Raw genomic sequence first — 14,582 nt, forward strand, 5'->3', positions numbered from 1 at the left:
ATCTTGTTTAAGGTTTTCTGTATCTAGCTTATCCTTTTAATTCATGTCTTGCCTTTTGGGCTTTCCACGGCTCCAAAGGTGTTTTACAAAATGCTTTGCTCAAATAATTTCTTCTTGGAGACTCCAGGGGATTTGCACTTGTCCCCATTTGGACAATTGCTTTATTTTTAGCAGACTTTCTAATTTCTCAGAGATCCTCTAAATCTAGATTTTCATCTTATCCTGGATAAATCTTGCATGTCACAGCTGACATTTGTTATGCAATCCTCAGTGGTTTATCTTCCTCAAAAAAAAAATTGCGTTGTACCATCTCCACTTCCTATTCGTGAAGTTAGTAATGTTTCAGTCATTGGTGTTGGCCAAAAGTGCTCTTCGCAGCACCCACAATGTGCCCAGAATGGGCGGCTGCATTTCAGAGTTGCGTGTATTGGTATAGTATCTAAATATGACCCTAGATTCTTTGACCCTTTCCTCCTACTACTACAAGAGCTGTCTGGATATTTTTCCTCCACACACACATTAGACTGCAAATTCTGATACTTTAACTGTCCACTGTGTGAGGGACTAAATCGCTAGGTGTAGCAATTTCTGTAATCTGTGCTTTCGGCCTTTTTACAGACCCCCTTTTTTCCCCCCTTATACTCTTCAGTGGCATCTTGTGCCATCCATTCCTCCTTTATACAGGAATTTATTGGCCCATCACTCTGCAACATCGTCTTGTTTCCACCATTTCCTTCTCCTTTCCTTGCTGTACAACTCCCAACTGAACTTTTGTGCTAGTTTCCTACGGAAGGCTCTAGAGAATCTCAGTGGGTATAAAAGTTAAATAGTATGCCCATTGGGGTATTTGTATTTTTGTTGTAACTAAATTTTTTGTGAAGCAATATGGTTTTGATGAATTTTCTTTTGAGATGCATCCTACGTGTAAGTAGACTTGGTGTTGCCCCCAGAAATTAGTCTATGCTGTCAGCAGTTATAAAGGTGAAATTGCATGTAGCCTACCATGTGTTTAATTGTGTAAAAAAATCGTCATCTTTCGTCTGTTCCCGTTAGGGGTCACCACAGCAAATTACCTGTTTCCATTTCTTCCTGTCCTCTGCATCTTGCTCTGTCACACCAACCACCTGCATGTCCTCTCACCACATCCATAAACCTTGTCTTAGGCCTTCCTCTTTTCCTGTTACCTGGTAGCTTCATCCTTAGCATCTCTTTCCCCAATATACTCCGCATCCCTTCTCAGCACATGTCCAAACCAACATAATCTTGCCTCTCTGGCTTTGTCTCCAAACCTTCCAACCTGGGCTGACCCTCTAATATACATATTCGTAATCCTGTCCACCCTCTTGACACCCAGTGCAAATCCTAACATCTTTAACTCTGCCAAATCCAGCTCAAACGCCTGCCTTTTTGTCAATGCCACAGTCTCCAACCCATGTAACATAGCTGGTCTCACTACCCTCTTGTAGACCTTCCCTTTCACTCTTTACAGGTACTTGTCTGTCACAAATCACTCCTGACACACTTCTCCACCCACTCCATCCTACCTCTATTCTCTTCTTCACCTCTCTTCCACACTCACCGTTACTCTAAACTATTGACCCCAAGTATTTAAACTCATCCACCTTCACCACCTCTACTCCTTGCATCCTCACCATTCCTCTGTCCTCCCTCTCATTCACACACACATATTCTGTCTTAGTCCTACTGACCTTCATTCCTCTTCTCTCTAGAGCATATCTCCATCTCTCCAGGGTCTCCTCCACCTGTTCCCTACTCTCATTACAGATCACAATGTCATCTGCAAACATCCTAGTCCATGGGGACTCCTGTCTGATCTCGTCTGTCAACCTGTCCATCACCATTGCAAATAAGACAGGGCTCAGAGCTGATCCTTGATGTAACCCCACCTCCACCTTAAACGCATCTGTCACTATCACCGCTGTCACACTACCCTCGTACATATCCTGTACCACTCTTACATATTTCTCTGACGCTCCTGACTTCTTCATACAATACCACAACTCCTCTCTAGGCACCCTGTCATATGCTTTCTCCAAGTCTACAAAAACACAATGCAACTCCTTCTGACATTCTCTTTACTTCTCCCATCAACACTCTCAGAGCAAACATAGCATCTGTTGTGCTCTTTCCTGACATGAAACCATACTGCTGTAAACTAATCATTACATCCCTTCTTAACCTAGCTTCCACTACTTTCCCATAACTTCATGCTGTGACAAATCAATTTAATCTCTATGTAGTTACTACAGCTCTGCACATCGCCCTTATTCTTAAAAATCGGTACCAAAACACTTTTTCTCCATTCCTCAGGCATCCTCACTTTCCAAGATTTCATTAAACAATCTGGTTAAAAACTCCTCTGCCATTTCACCTAAACACCTCCATGCTTCCACAGGTATGTCATCTGGGCCAACAGCCTTTCCATTCTTCATTCTCTTCATAGCTATCCTTACTTCCTCTGCAGCAGTTCTGATGTACTGCGCATGCGTATGCCTACGCAGTACATCAGAGCTGTGGGCAAAAGCAACGGAGAAAGCAAGATCTCCGTTGCTTTTTACAAACTGTCTCGCTATGTTAAAGGAGTTTAACATAGCGAGACAGCTTTTTTTTTTTTTTTTTTTTTTTTTTAAAGCTGTCTCGCTATGTTAAACTCCTTTTAACATAGCGAGACAGTATGAAGCAACTGAGCTGTTGCGTTCTCCGTTGCTGTAAAAAAAAAATAGTAATGGAAAAGGTCCAGGCGACCGAACCTTTTTCCATTACTAATTCTGATTTACAACGTGCACGCTGACCAATCAGCATGCACATTTTTGAACATTAATGGGGGGTCGTATAATATTTACCCCACAGTTGGCTTTATTTAATCACTCTGGCTTCGGCCTCGTGATTTAAACCACACCAGCCATGGGTAAATCTTAATGTACCCCAACAAAGTCTGTTATTGCTGTACTATACAATGACATTATTCAAAAGAAATATTTCTCTTAAATGTCTTTGTATAACAGCGCTGTGGTGTGGCGCTTCAGTTTCTGCTGCATATCCTATTGCTTTTTTTATGTACTGTGCATGTGTATGGGACTTGTGTTCCCTCTCTACTTTGGAAAGGAAGCAATGGCGAAAGGAAGGTCTCCATTGTTCCTCTTAGTAGGTTTTTTTTTTTTTTTTAAATAAAAAAAATCCTAAATTTTAGGGGTAGGAGAGAGAATGGAGGAAATGCAAGGAAAATCTGATACATGTCAAGCTTTGAGTAGCGTACCTGATTTTCCTAATATTTTCTCCAGCCTCTCTCTCGTATGTCTGGACTCTGTATTCTAATTTTGTTTTAAAAAAAAGGGAGAAAAGTCCATGTGACTGGGCCCTTTTCCATTCTTATATGCTCTGATTTACAACGGGCACGCTGGTTGGGCTGACCAGTCACCGTGCTTATTTTTGAATGCTAATGGCCAGTCATTTATATAATAATGCAACAGATTATATGCCTGACTGTGTACTTCATGTCCTTCAAATAAAAATCAAATTAGAAGTTTGTGTAACTGCACAAAAGTTTGTACAAAATGTCTGTAGCTTGTAGAATACTATGCGAGATGCCGTACTGTGTTTTAAATGCGCATGTCTGTGTGCAGTTAAACACAGTTCAGTATTTCCTTTTAACGTTTTTAATGCAAGGGCACATATTAAATGTGTTTAAATTCCCCTGTATATTGTAGTTGCCATCAGTGGTCACATTTCTTTATGGACTACAAAATGCTCATGCACTGTAAAGACTGACTAGGTGGGAATCTTACCTTGGGGTCTGCGTGTACCAGATATGTATCCCCCTCTGGAAGGATGTCGCCAAAAATAAAAAAAAAAGCTAGACCTTTTTAGGAACAGTATCTGTGCATGTAGTTGATAGGCTTGCCACTCATCTCTCTGCAGTTCTGTGTTGTCTGGGGCTTGAAAATGGTATATTTGATATTTTACAAGAGAAGTATTTTCTGATGTTTCTCTAAATGTCACCAGAAGTCATTGTTACAGTTAAGTTGTCTTGACAGTATAAGTAACAAATTTTAGCATTTCAGCACTGTGTATGTAAATTTGTCAGAAGTGACTGTTGCCTTTAAACACCTGACTGCTTTGCAGTGGAGGGGAGTGTTGAGTTATCTGTACAATAAAATCGGTAGAAAATGGTTCCACAGATTTGTCTTGTTTTATAGCAGCTGCTTTGTTCCTGATGTTGGCAGGATTAATTGCCCATCCTGAGACTGCAGCAGTACCTGACACACTAAACTACAGATTGATCTGTGTCCATGCTATGTCATGCAGGCATAGAGAGACAAATTCCTCTGCAAAATGTGAGAAGTTCAGCTTTAAAAAAAAAGGTAGGCTTTCCCTTCCTTGATTTCAAGGAAATGAAAGTTAAGTGTACAGGTAGATTTCTGGTACTTGCACAATATTGGAACCATATTACGGGGAGAAAAGAACCCTAAGTATTGAGTCAAACTGTAGGAAAGGGCAGAGTTTTTTCCATTTATATTGTCATTGTTCCCAAACAGGTCTACACTGAACGTATGCCTACTGTCTTCCCCTGTTCTCTTCTGTGAAGTCTGCCTTCACAGCAGAGGGCAGCGATGGTCTCCAACCCCCCCCCCCCAAAAAAAGTTTTTTTTAGACTTCAGCCAGCAGTTGCTTTGTAATACAAAACTCAAGCCATTACAGGTCATGGTCCATTCCAGGTCACTGTAGAGCGAAATGCAACATAGTTATAAAATGAGGAAGTGATGTGGTTAATATTAATCGCTTATCATTTTTGTAGACTTTTGCAACGAGCTGTGAATGCAGCCTGTTTTGTAACAGCTTGCTAATCATTGTGTATATTGGCAGTCGGGGATTTGTTTGGTAGCAACTGTACAGAGGGCATTATTGTCAGCTCTAACATGCAGTAAGCTGCATTGTATGTACCATGTTGTGCACAGTACTACTATCTTGCATGTGTGTTGGGTTTTTAGCATGTATTGCAAACCGGATCATAACTTTCATCCTTTTTTTCCCTCCCCAATATACAGGGTTTGTCAATGAGGCAGATCAGATTCAGGTTTGATGGTCAGCCCATCAATGAAACGGATACACCTGCACAGGTAAGAGAAGTTCTTCAGGCTTGGTGTCTGCCACTGTTTATCTTGCAGTGCATTTTGATAGGAATTTATAAAAGGTTGTTCTGACCAATCAACAGCTGATATTTTTGGTAGTATTTAAGTTGGCTTGAGTAGTTGGTTCCCCTTTCGAGGCTTTTGTATATGGTGTCTTAATCGGGTGGAACTGTGACAGATTTAAAATGGGTTATTCACCTTACATCCTTGTGCATTTTTGGTGCTGTTTGAGCTCTTAACCAAGGTGGATTGAGCTGCAGACTTTCTTTTATAGGGATTGGGATTAAGTTTTCTGAAAGACTGGTTGCAGCTGATTATTATTTTGGAAGCTTTCTTCATGCTGTCAGTTTCCTTCTCTGCTATCCCCGTTTCAGTAGTCTGCTACCCATTTCTTTCCAGCCTTTGCCAAGTTTATACTGTTACTAAAAGTTCTAGTTTTCAGTACACAAAAAAGCTAGAACTAGCCAAGTGTTCCTTTGTCTACCACATTGCAAACCATGCTTCATGCTGGCAGTGGTCTGATTAGAGCAGGAAGGTAAGCACTACAGAAGTGCCACTTTCAACCTTGGACATCTGGTATAATGGGCCGCCCATGGGGCAAGGATTAACAGGAGTGTTCTAGGTTGTCATGTTATCATGTGGAGGTGAAAGTGTGTGGCTAGGTATCATTTGCACTCTCTTGGAAAGATTCCACTGTTGAGAGAGGCTTAGGTTCATAAGTAGTAGTTCCTGGGATTACATTATGGGGGACCATCAAGGAAACTAGCTCAAATTTCTAGATGCCACCAAGCATTGTTTTGACTAAATGTCTTTCTCAGGTTCAGTAGGAACACTAAGGATTCAAACCACATACCACACGAGCTAGTTCATTAACATTTCCTAATCCTCTGCACTAACTACAAGGCTTCTATGTTGGCAGTTCCTGTTTCTTAGTGAGAACTGTTAATGAGGGGTTGCTCCTTTAGGTGTCTACATTTAGCACAGTTTGACTTTGTGTTCTTATGCCTAACACTTGCAGAGCTGTACTCTCGAGTCTCTGGTTCCCTGCATCATCTGAGACAAATGCTGTTGCAGGAGCACACATCTGGGGAACATAGCCAGGCCACCAGCACAACTTTTATATAATTTTGGTGTCCTAGTGCCTGACAAGTGCTTTTCCAAGTTTTGGAGCCCCTCCAGGCGATCTTGTTCACACCCAGTGTGTATGGGACCTTTTAATTTTCTGTCTTTTTTTTTTTTTTTTTTTGCTGTTAGCTAATTTTTTGAAGCTTAAATAATCTCTCTGGCTTTTACTTAAATTGTTTGTGTAACTAGCTGTCGTTTCTCGCAATTGTCCGTCCCCCCCCCCCCCCAATTTGGCTGTCTCTTGTTTGGCCTTATTCACCTCCTCTTTATTGTGCACTGTATTGTTTAATAGTTAGTTACACTTTGCTTAAGTTGGAAAGTGTTAACTTCGCCTGTTTTAGAGGGCTTTTGTCTATCGGATGTTTGCTGGGTTTTGACAGTCTGTTTAATTTAGAGGGCTCTGTCTCCTTCCCTTTCTCGTGTGTGTCTGAACAGCTTCATCTGTTTGTTAGAGGATGACGGTTTCCTATCTTTTAGTTAAAAAAAACGTGTAGTTTTCTTGGTAAAAATGCCTTGTAAGGATACTAAGCCATTGGGCTTTTTAAAAAAAAAAAAATGCGTGCAGTGTGCAAAGAAAATGCCCCTGAGTGAGCAGTGTTTGTTTTTATTGCTTCGGGGCTGTCAATCTCAGGAGTCGTGCTCCGTCATGCTTTTAATCATAGAGCCCTCCTGGAGAGGAAAAACAAACTCTTAAAAGGAAAAAACCTTCTCAGAGGTACTGGAGGATGGCCCGGGTTCAGCTAAATCAGGCAAGTCTGCCTCCTTAAGTATGATAAATCTGGGAAGAGTCTTCCTCGATCTCTTTATTGGAGCCTACAAAAAAATGATTCAAAAAGTTTCCTCCTCCAATCCAAGGTTTATCGGATCCGACAAAGATTCTTCTGTTCTGACGCCTCTCTCTCTGCTGGTTCAGTTAGAGCTACGGAGCCAGTCTCCTACCTTGAAACTGGTCTCCCCTACAGTTACATCTCCGACTTTGAACAAGTCTAAATCTCCCACTTCCTCTGCTCTCCTTGACTCCAAACCTTGGTTTTGGAGTCAGAAGATCCGGAGCTGGTGGGTCAGAGACCTACCTCAGGTTCTTTGGATCCAACCACGGCTTGGATGTCCTCTTCCCCATCGGAGCAGGAGGACTGGTCTGTCGGGGGGGGGGGGTTGAGTCACATCGGACAGATGTCTGAACAGATATTGCTTTTCGGAGGCCTCATCTAGGTTGTTTGGCTCCTACCTCATCCTCTGGTTTGTCGTCCTTGATTCTGTGAGGGGGTCCCAGAGATCCGGGTATTTTCTTGGATCAGGGATGTGGGGCTTTCGAGGTAATGAGGCTGCTATCTCTACACACAGTTCCAGTGTCACCTCCAGGTATTCTGCCACCTCCAGGTATTCTGCCACTAAAGTACTAGTTTCTGTGTCTGCCCTTCATCCACAGCGACAGAGATCCTAGGCCTCAGGTTCCCCCACAGGGCACCCCCCACTCTTCTGAAACCTCCCCAGAGTATCCTGAGGAAGTCCCTTGGCAGAGGCTGTGCAGGAGGAAGCACTTGACTCTCCAGAGGAGTCCATCACTTCTGAGACAGACCTCGAAACCAAAGGGTCCCTACGGACACCTTCTGGTGTCTCCTTTGGAGATGTCCTGGAAATGCTTAGAGAGGCGGCTGGAAGTCCACCACCCCTTCTGCTGAAGGTTACCTGAAGGCGTTCGGATCTCACTCTTCCACCTCTTGGATGTCCCTGCCATTCGTTGAACTTATGAACCTAGTTTCCCGAAAGGCGTGGGAGTCTCCAGATTCATTAGAACCTGTTCCTAGGAGACTGCCAAATTTATTACACCCCCCCCCCCCCCCAGATAAATTGTCTTTTTAAGGAAGTCGCAGTAGATGCAGTGGTTGTGGAGATGGACATCTTCATTGTCTACCCACCAAATAGGGAATCTCAAATAATGGATAGGTATGGAAAGCACATCTCTTCAGCCTTTTTCCCTTAGATCGCTGAACTACCTCACTCATTTTACAGGACTGCAAAACGATTTCCTGAAGGATATAGGAGATGCTTTTCAAGGTTCATTAGCTGAAGGGGTTGTATCTACTCTGCTTTCTACCTTTAATGTCTATTGTCAGTGCTTCTGTGAGAGACTCCTATGCAGCCGATGGAGCAAGTAGAGTTGCGGGTTCCAGGTTTTCCTTAAGGCCACATTCCTGGATGCGCTTCTGACTTTGCAGAACCCTTTAAGTCTTCCTTTATAAATACCCTGCTTGATGGCTCGTCCTTTGGGCCTAAAGTAAAGGATACTCTTGCCAGGTGTGAACAGGAAGGAAAGACACTCTGCCAAAGGAGTCTGTTTTTCCTTGCTTACTAGACCTTGTCCTAAAGGTCAGCAAGGTAGTGGTAAAATGTTCCGAAAATCTCCATTCTTTTCAGGACATGTGTGGTGAATCTTCTCCCAGAGGCACAGGGGGAAGTGATTAATGGAAGATGCCAAACTTGTGGCAGAGGGGGGTCTGCAAACTCAGAGCGGCAAAGAATCTCCCTTTGGCAAGCCTTTCTGCTGTCCTGAATAGAGGCCCGACTGTTCAACTGTGGAGGCAGTCGGCAGTTGCATGTGTGTACCCAGAAGCCTGGCATGTTCTGACAAGACAAATGGGTTCAGAGCATCATATCCAGGGGTTACAATTTCTCTCCCAGTCCCTCAGGTCAGAAAAGTTCCAGGCGTTCCACCCAGTCGAAAAGAACACGCAGCTCTAGAAATTCAAAAGTTGCTAGACAGGAGTCGTCCAAAAAGTTCCCGCAAATCGTAGGATCTGTAACTTACTCAAGATGCTTTCTAGTTCCGAAGAAAACAGGGGACTTGAGACCAATATTAGATATTGGCATTCTAAGCAAATCAGTAAAAAAGACCAAATTCTGGATGGTGACACTGCAGTCGATACTCCCATTCTTGGGGAAAAGATGATTGGATGTGCTCGATAGATCTCCAGGATTTGTACTACCACAGAAAAATGGATAGGTGATTTAAGGGGAAATCTGCGCTCTTTGGATGGGAGCCAGTAACTAACAATTTCGTGCTCTGCCCTTTGGCCTCACTACAGCCCCCAGAGTGTTCGCCAACTGTGTGATAGTGGCTCACTTGAGACGTCTAGGGTTCCGGGTGATTCCATACTTGGATGACTGGCACTTAACTGCCACAAACAGTTTGCTAATAAAAAAGAGATACAGCCTTGCAACTCTGCTCCCACCAGGGCATTATAATAAACTTTGAGAAATCTGCCTTAGAGCCCTCTCAGCAAGTGGTTTTCATACCGCAACGGTTATCCCACAAAGGGGGAGCCACGGCAGACCCTGGGAACTACAGCCCCATTAGCCTGACGAGCGTGGTCTGCAAAGCCATGGAACGTATCATCGTGGAACTCGTAAACAAAGACATTGGAGATTTCCAAACTCTGAACCCCACACAATTCGGGTTTTAAAAGGCCGATCATGTCTCCTAAACCTGGTAGACTTCTTTGAAACAAGTCACCCAAAGCCGTAGATGAGGGTAAGGTGGTTCACACAGCCTATATAGATCTCGCCAAGGCGTTCAACACCATCCCCCACTCTGAAATTGTAGATAAACTCACTAAACTAGGTATAAATCCCTATGTCACAAGATCAGTTGCCAACTGGCTTACTGACAAAACCCACACACTGAAAGTAGCAGACTCCAAATCAGAGTTCAGACCAGTGACAAGTGGAGTACCACAGGGTTCGGTCCTGGGTACACTCCTGTTTGGTATCTACTTCTCTGAAGTACCAGGTAACACAGAAGGTCTTTAGGTAACTAAGTTCGCAGATGACTGCAAACTAGGAGCCATAATTGAAACTCCTTAACGATGTGGACAATCCTACAAAAGGGCCTCACTGAGACAAATGCCTGGTGTCAAAGCCATGGCCTCAAGCTCAATGCCAAAAAGTGCATTGTCATCCCCTTTGGTAAAAACTCTGTACCCATGAGCGACCACATAGGCGGTAGTCTACTTAACACCGAAAGTGTGATGAGACCTTGGGACACAGGTGGACAGTAGTCTCTCCTTTGATCACTTCGCCACAGTGGCAAGGAAATCCTTCTACGTGGCACACAGGACAAAAGGTTTCTCATCCAGAAAGAGGTCATTGTTCCCCTCTACTAATCGCTCATTAGATCCATTATAGAGTACACGCCCCTTTTGGTATGTACCTCAAGACCTCTACAACAACTGGAAAGGCAGCAGAAATACCTGAGGATTACTGGCCTCAGACAGATGCCCTACGCAGACAGTCTCAAACTCCAGCTTTATTCCATCGCATATTGCATTCCATCACATATTGCCTACTATCTCTGCCTAACATACAAAGCTATGTCAAACCCAGAGCTGTTGGACATGCTGCACTTAAAGAAATCCCAATCCCTCCGAGCTACACGTTCTAGGGAACTAAACATTGTCACCACAATAAACAGAACATGCTGGAAGGATAGATTCCTGTCCCAGAGACTTCCCATACTCTGGAACAGACCACCTGTTTGTCAAACAGAGCTCCTCCTCAGCACTCCAAGAAAAATTTTGATTGGATGGGAAATGGGAAATTCACCCTGGGAGTCACTTCTGTGGCTCTGCTGGACAGGGGCACAGGAAAATAATTCTCTTGGGTGGCGAAAGCCAGGGTACCTTTTTGGCTAGGCTTATATAGGCCCTAGGGCAAATAGCCTAGTACCTACCTATGAATGTGGCCTGTATGCTACCTTAAGCTAACTGAAAGTCTGAGTTTCAGTCTTCACATAATCCTTGACAGTGGGTTCAAGAAAGTGCAAGAGAAAACACTTGGACTCCCCTGAAGAGTCCTATACAGAAGATACCAATTTTTGATGAAGGGTAAGGTTCCCCAAGGTCACCCCCAGAAGACCTATCATTTTGAGACATTTTAGAACTCCTAAAGCAGAGGTGTGGCTGGACATCCCATCAGCCTTCTTCCGAGGAGTTAGTGTACCTGCAGGCCTTCCGTGCCCAACCCTCGACTTGTATTTCTCCGCCAGCTGACTAAATTGCTCACTGGTGCCTGGAAGATTGCAGACTCCATCGAACTAACTCTTCAGAGACCAGTCTGGATTCTGTTAGCACTTGGGATCAGCAACATTGGTCAAAGGGTATTCAGTAGATGCTATGGTGGTTGCAGTAGCCACCAGGAAGGAACTCTGAATCCCACTATCCATCCTCCTAACGAGTTTGGGACTATGTATAGATTTTGGAAGTGCATATAGGCTTTGACCTTTGCACTCGGGGCCTTTTGAACTATGTACATTTCGAGGCTTCAGCGAGATCTGATAAAGGAGCTTTTAGATACTCTGACAGGGCCCCATAGCTGAGGGAGTGCAGGATAAGGTAGCTTTCAAGCTGGCAAGCCTGGAGTCCATTAGTCTGCGAGGCTCGTGGCACTTGCAGCTTAAGGGTTTACTAGGGCTGTGTGGGTTCAGACGGAGCATCTGATAAGTTGTCAATCTCGCCTTCATTCTTGCTGGATGGGTCCAGAGCCGATCCTCTGCTCGGACTAGGCCTATACTAAAGCTCGAGAGCTATTTGTACCGGCTCGAGGCTACCCTGTATCCCACAATGCTAGGCGCTAACTACCCAGATCTCGTTTGCCGCTTCAGCTGTGAGGTTGCGTTTTTGCCGGCTCAGGTTAGATTTGTAAAAATCTTTTCTGGTAAAGTCCTTTTCCTGACCTTTTTCAGTAGTAGTTTTACTGTTAGGTCCTGCTTACCCCTCTAGTGTATTCCCACCTTAGTTCCCTTTCGGGATTGTTTCTATCTTCTTCTCGTTCCCTACCCCCACTCCGTAGATTACTAGGCCTTCGGGCTAATTTTAATTTTTAGTTTTATTTAGTTTAAATTACTTTATTGTCAGTCAAACTAGTCTTAGTCTGTGTGTGTGTTAAGTAAGTTTGAGTGTGGGTGTTTGTGTGTGACTTGTCATCCCTGTCAGGATGTCTAAAGATTCCAGGGTTTCAGGCTTCAAGAAGTGTGACTTGTGCTGTCAGAAGATGTCTCTGACAGACTGTCACACTTCTTGTGTTTATTGCCTGGGCCCTCTGCACCTGCAGGACTCTTGTTCTGTCTGCCATGCATTCAGTCCAAGAGTCCTGCAGAAACGAGCTTATCTTGAGAGGCTTGTTGAAGCCCGAAGGTTCCCCGACCAAGTGTTCGGGCAAACCTTCGAAACCCACTAAGCCGTCGGCTCCACGAACAGAGCCTTCGACTAGTGGTGCTCTTTGTGCTCCTGTGTCTGCTCTGGCCGGAGCCGATGCTCCCAAGACTCAGTCGGCTAAGATTGTTGCGTCGGAACCGTCTACGAGCCGTAGGCGCTCCAGATCTCCTTTGGAGTCGGTCCATTCGGCTCAGATCTCCCTTGCTTTCGGAGCAGAGCTATCGGTCCCATTCCTGTCCGTCTTCCAGGCTTTCAGAGCATGACCTCGAGAGGGTGGTTAGACTCCTTAAGTCGCGGGCACTGGCCCAGATGCTTCAAAGCCCTTCTCATCAGACAGCGGCTATCCCCATCCCATCGTCGATTCCTCCTCCGACATTTCCTTTGAGCTCGGAGCCGGAGTTCGTGGGAGCCGGGACCATCGACGTGTCGGAGCCGATACCACACCTTTAGGCTCAGTCTGCTCCGATTTCTTCCATGGTTCCATCCTTGGAGGGATCTGGGCGCCGGGACTCCCTCGTCCGCTCCGAGGGGGGCGAGTGGCATCGGACCCTTGTCCGACACCGTTCTCCCTCTCGGAACCTCTGCGCAGGTGAGTTCGGCCCCGACATCGGCCTCGGAGGGGTCCTTATCTCGTTGGAGCGGGGACCTTCTTCCCTGCCTGATAGGGGTGCTTTTGAGGTCATGAGCAGTGTGCTGGCCCCTGTGCCTGCTCCATGGTCAGCTCCCTCCGCTCCTCCCACTGTTGTGCCTGCTACGGTCTCTACCCATCCTCTCGACCCCGACCGCAGAGATCCAACGCCTCAGGTGCCCCCATTGGGAGCGTCCTCTTCCGAGGCCTCTCCTGATCCATCGGGGGAGCCCCCTCTGAAGAGGAAATGCAAGTGGAAGCATGCGGACTCCCCTGAGTCCGTCACATCTGATACCGACTTGGATGAGTCGGAAGGGTCCCTACGGTCCCCTTCTGAGGATGTCTCCTTTTCTGACATGCTTGAGATCCTCAAGCAGAGGGGGAACTGGTCTACCCTCAATCCTTACGAGGACGAGTCGGTTTACCTAGAGGCTTTTGGTTCTCGCCCTTCCACCTCCTGGGTGTCTCCGCCCTTTGACCCCCTCATGGAAGTGGTGGCGCAGAAGGCATGGACGGCCCCTGACACGATGCAACCTACCCCACGGAGGCCTTCAAAATTTATCACAGCCCCTTCTGATGAGCAGTTTTTAATCAAGGGTGTCCCTGTTGATGCCATGGTGGTGGCGGCAGCCACTAAGAAGGAACTGGCTGATCCTTCAGTACCGATCCATCCTCCTAATAAGGAATCTAGGACTATGGATAAGTATGTCGAGCAGATGTTGTTCGCTGAATTACTTATTTCACCCGCCTTCAAAGAGACATGCTCAAAGAAATGGGTGATACTTTACAGGATCCAACAGCTGTGGGGTCTCAAGACAAAATCGACTCCCATCTGGCAACCCTGAACTCGATTGTTTAACTCCTCCATGCGGCTTATTTCCTATGTGGCCGATGGAGTGAGTAGGGCTGCAGGCACAGGCGTGGCCTTAAGGTGTCACGCCTGGATGCGGCTTTGTAACTTTGCTGACCCCTTCAAGGCGTCCTTCACTAACTCACCCTTTGATGGTTCGGCATTGTTTGGACCTGAAGTGAAGGATACTTTGACCAGATGCAAACAGGATGGCAAGACTCTCTCTGCCGTGGGAGTCTGTTTTTCCACCCTGTCTAGACCATACCCTAAGGGTCAGAAGGGTGGAAAAATGTAAATTCGCAAATCACAGGAAGCCGCGCCTGACACACAAGGTAAGTTCCCCTCTAGAGACAGGGGGGGGGCAATAACAGACGCCGCCCTAGGGGCAGAGGGGGTCCGCAGAATCAGGGTAGCAGAGAAGCAGTCTCTGGCCAGCCCTTCCAGCATCCCTGAAGCTGCTCGACTGTCCGCCTTCAGAGGCAGTCGGGAGAAGATTATCACTGTACCCAGAAGCCTGGCTTTCCCTCACCCAAGACAGATGGGTACGGTCGATCATATCAGAGGGTTACGAAATTCCCTTTGTCCACACCCCAACACAGCCAGAAAGGCCCCTTCCA

The 14,582-nt window shown here is 45.6% G+C and overlaps 1 protein-coding gene across 2 annotated transcripts in view; it reads left to right on the forward strand.

Moving 5' to 3' along the window:
* LOC122792955 (small ubiquitin-related modifier 3-like) overlaps positions 1–14,582 on the forward strand; it is a 65,120-nt gene that overhangs the window by 15,721 nt on the left and 34,817 nt on the right. For both annotated transcript variants that reach the window (XM_044060546.1, XM_044060547.1), the window contains exon 3: positions 5,067–5,138. In XM_044060546.1, the coding sequence (XP_043916481.1) occupies positions 5,067–5,138 (72 nt within the window). The remainder of the gene's footprint in view (positions 1–5,066; positions 5,139–14,582) is intronic.

Source organism: Protopterus annectens, chromosome 2.part0 (assembly GCF_019279795.1).
Source record: "Protopterus annectens isolate FY-2018-M chromosome 2.part0, PAN1.0, whole genome shotgun sequence".
In the NCBI taxonomy this organism is placed as follows: Eukaryota; Metazoa; Chordata; order Ceratodontiformes; family Protopteridae; genus Protopterus; species Protopterus annectens.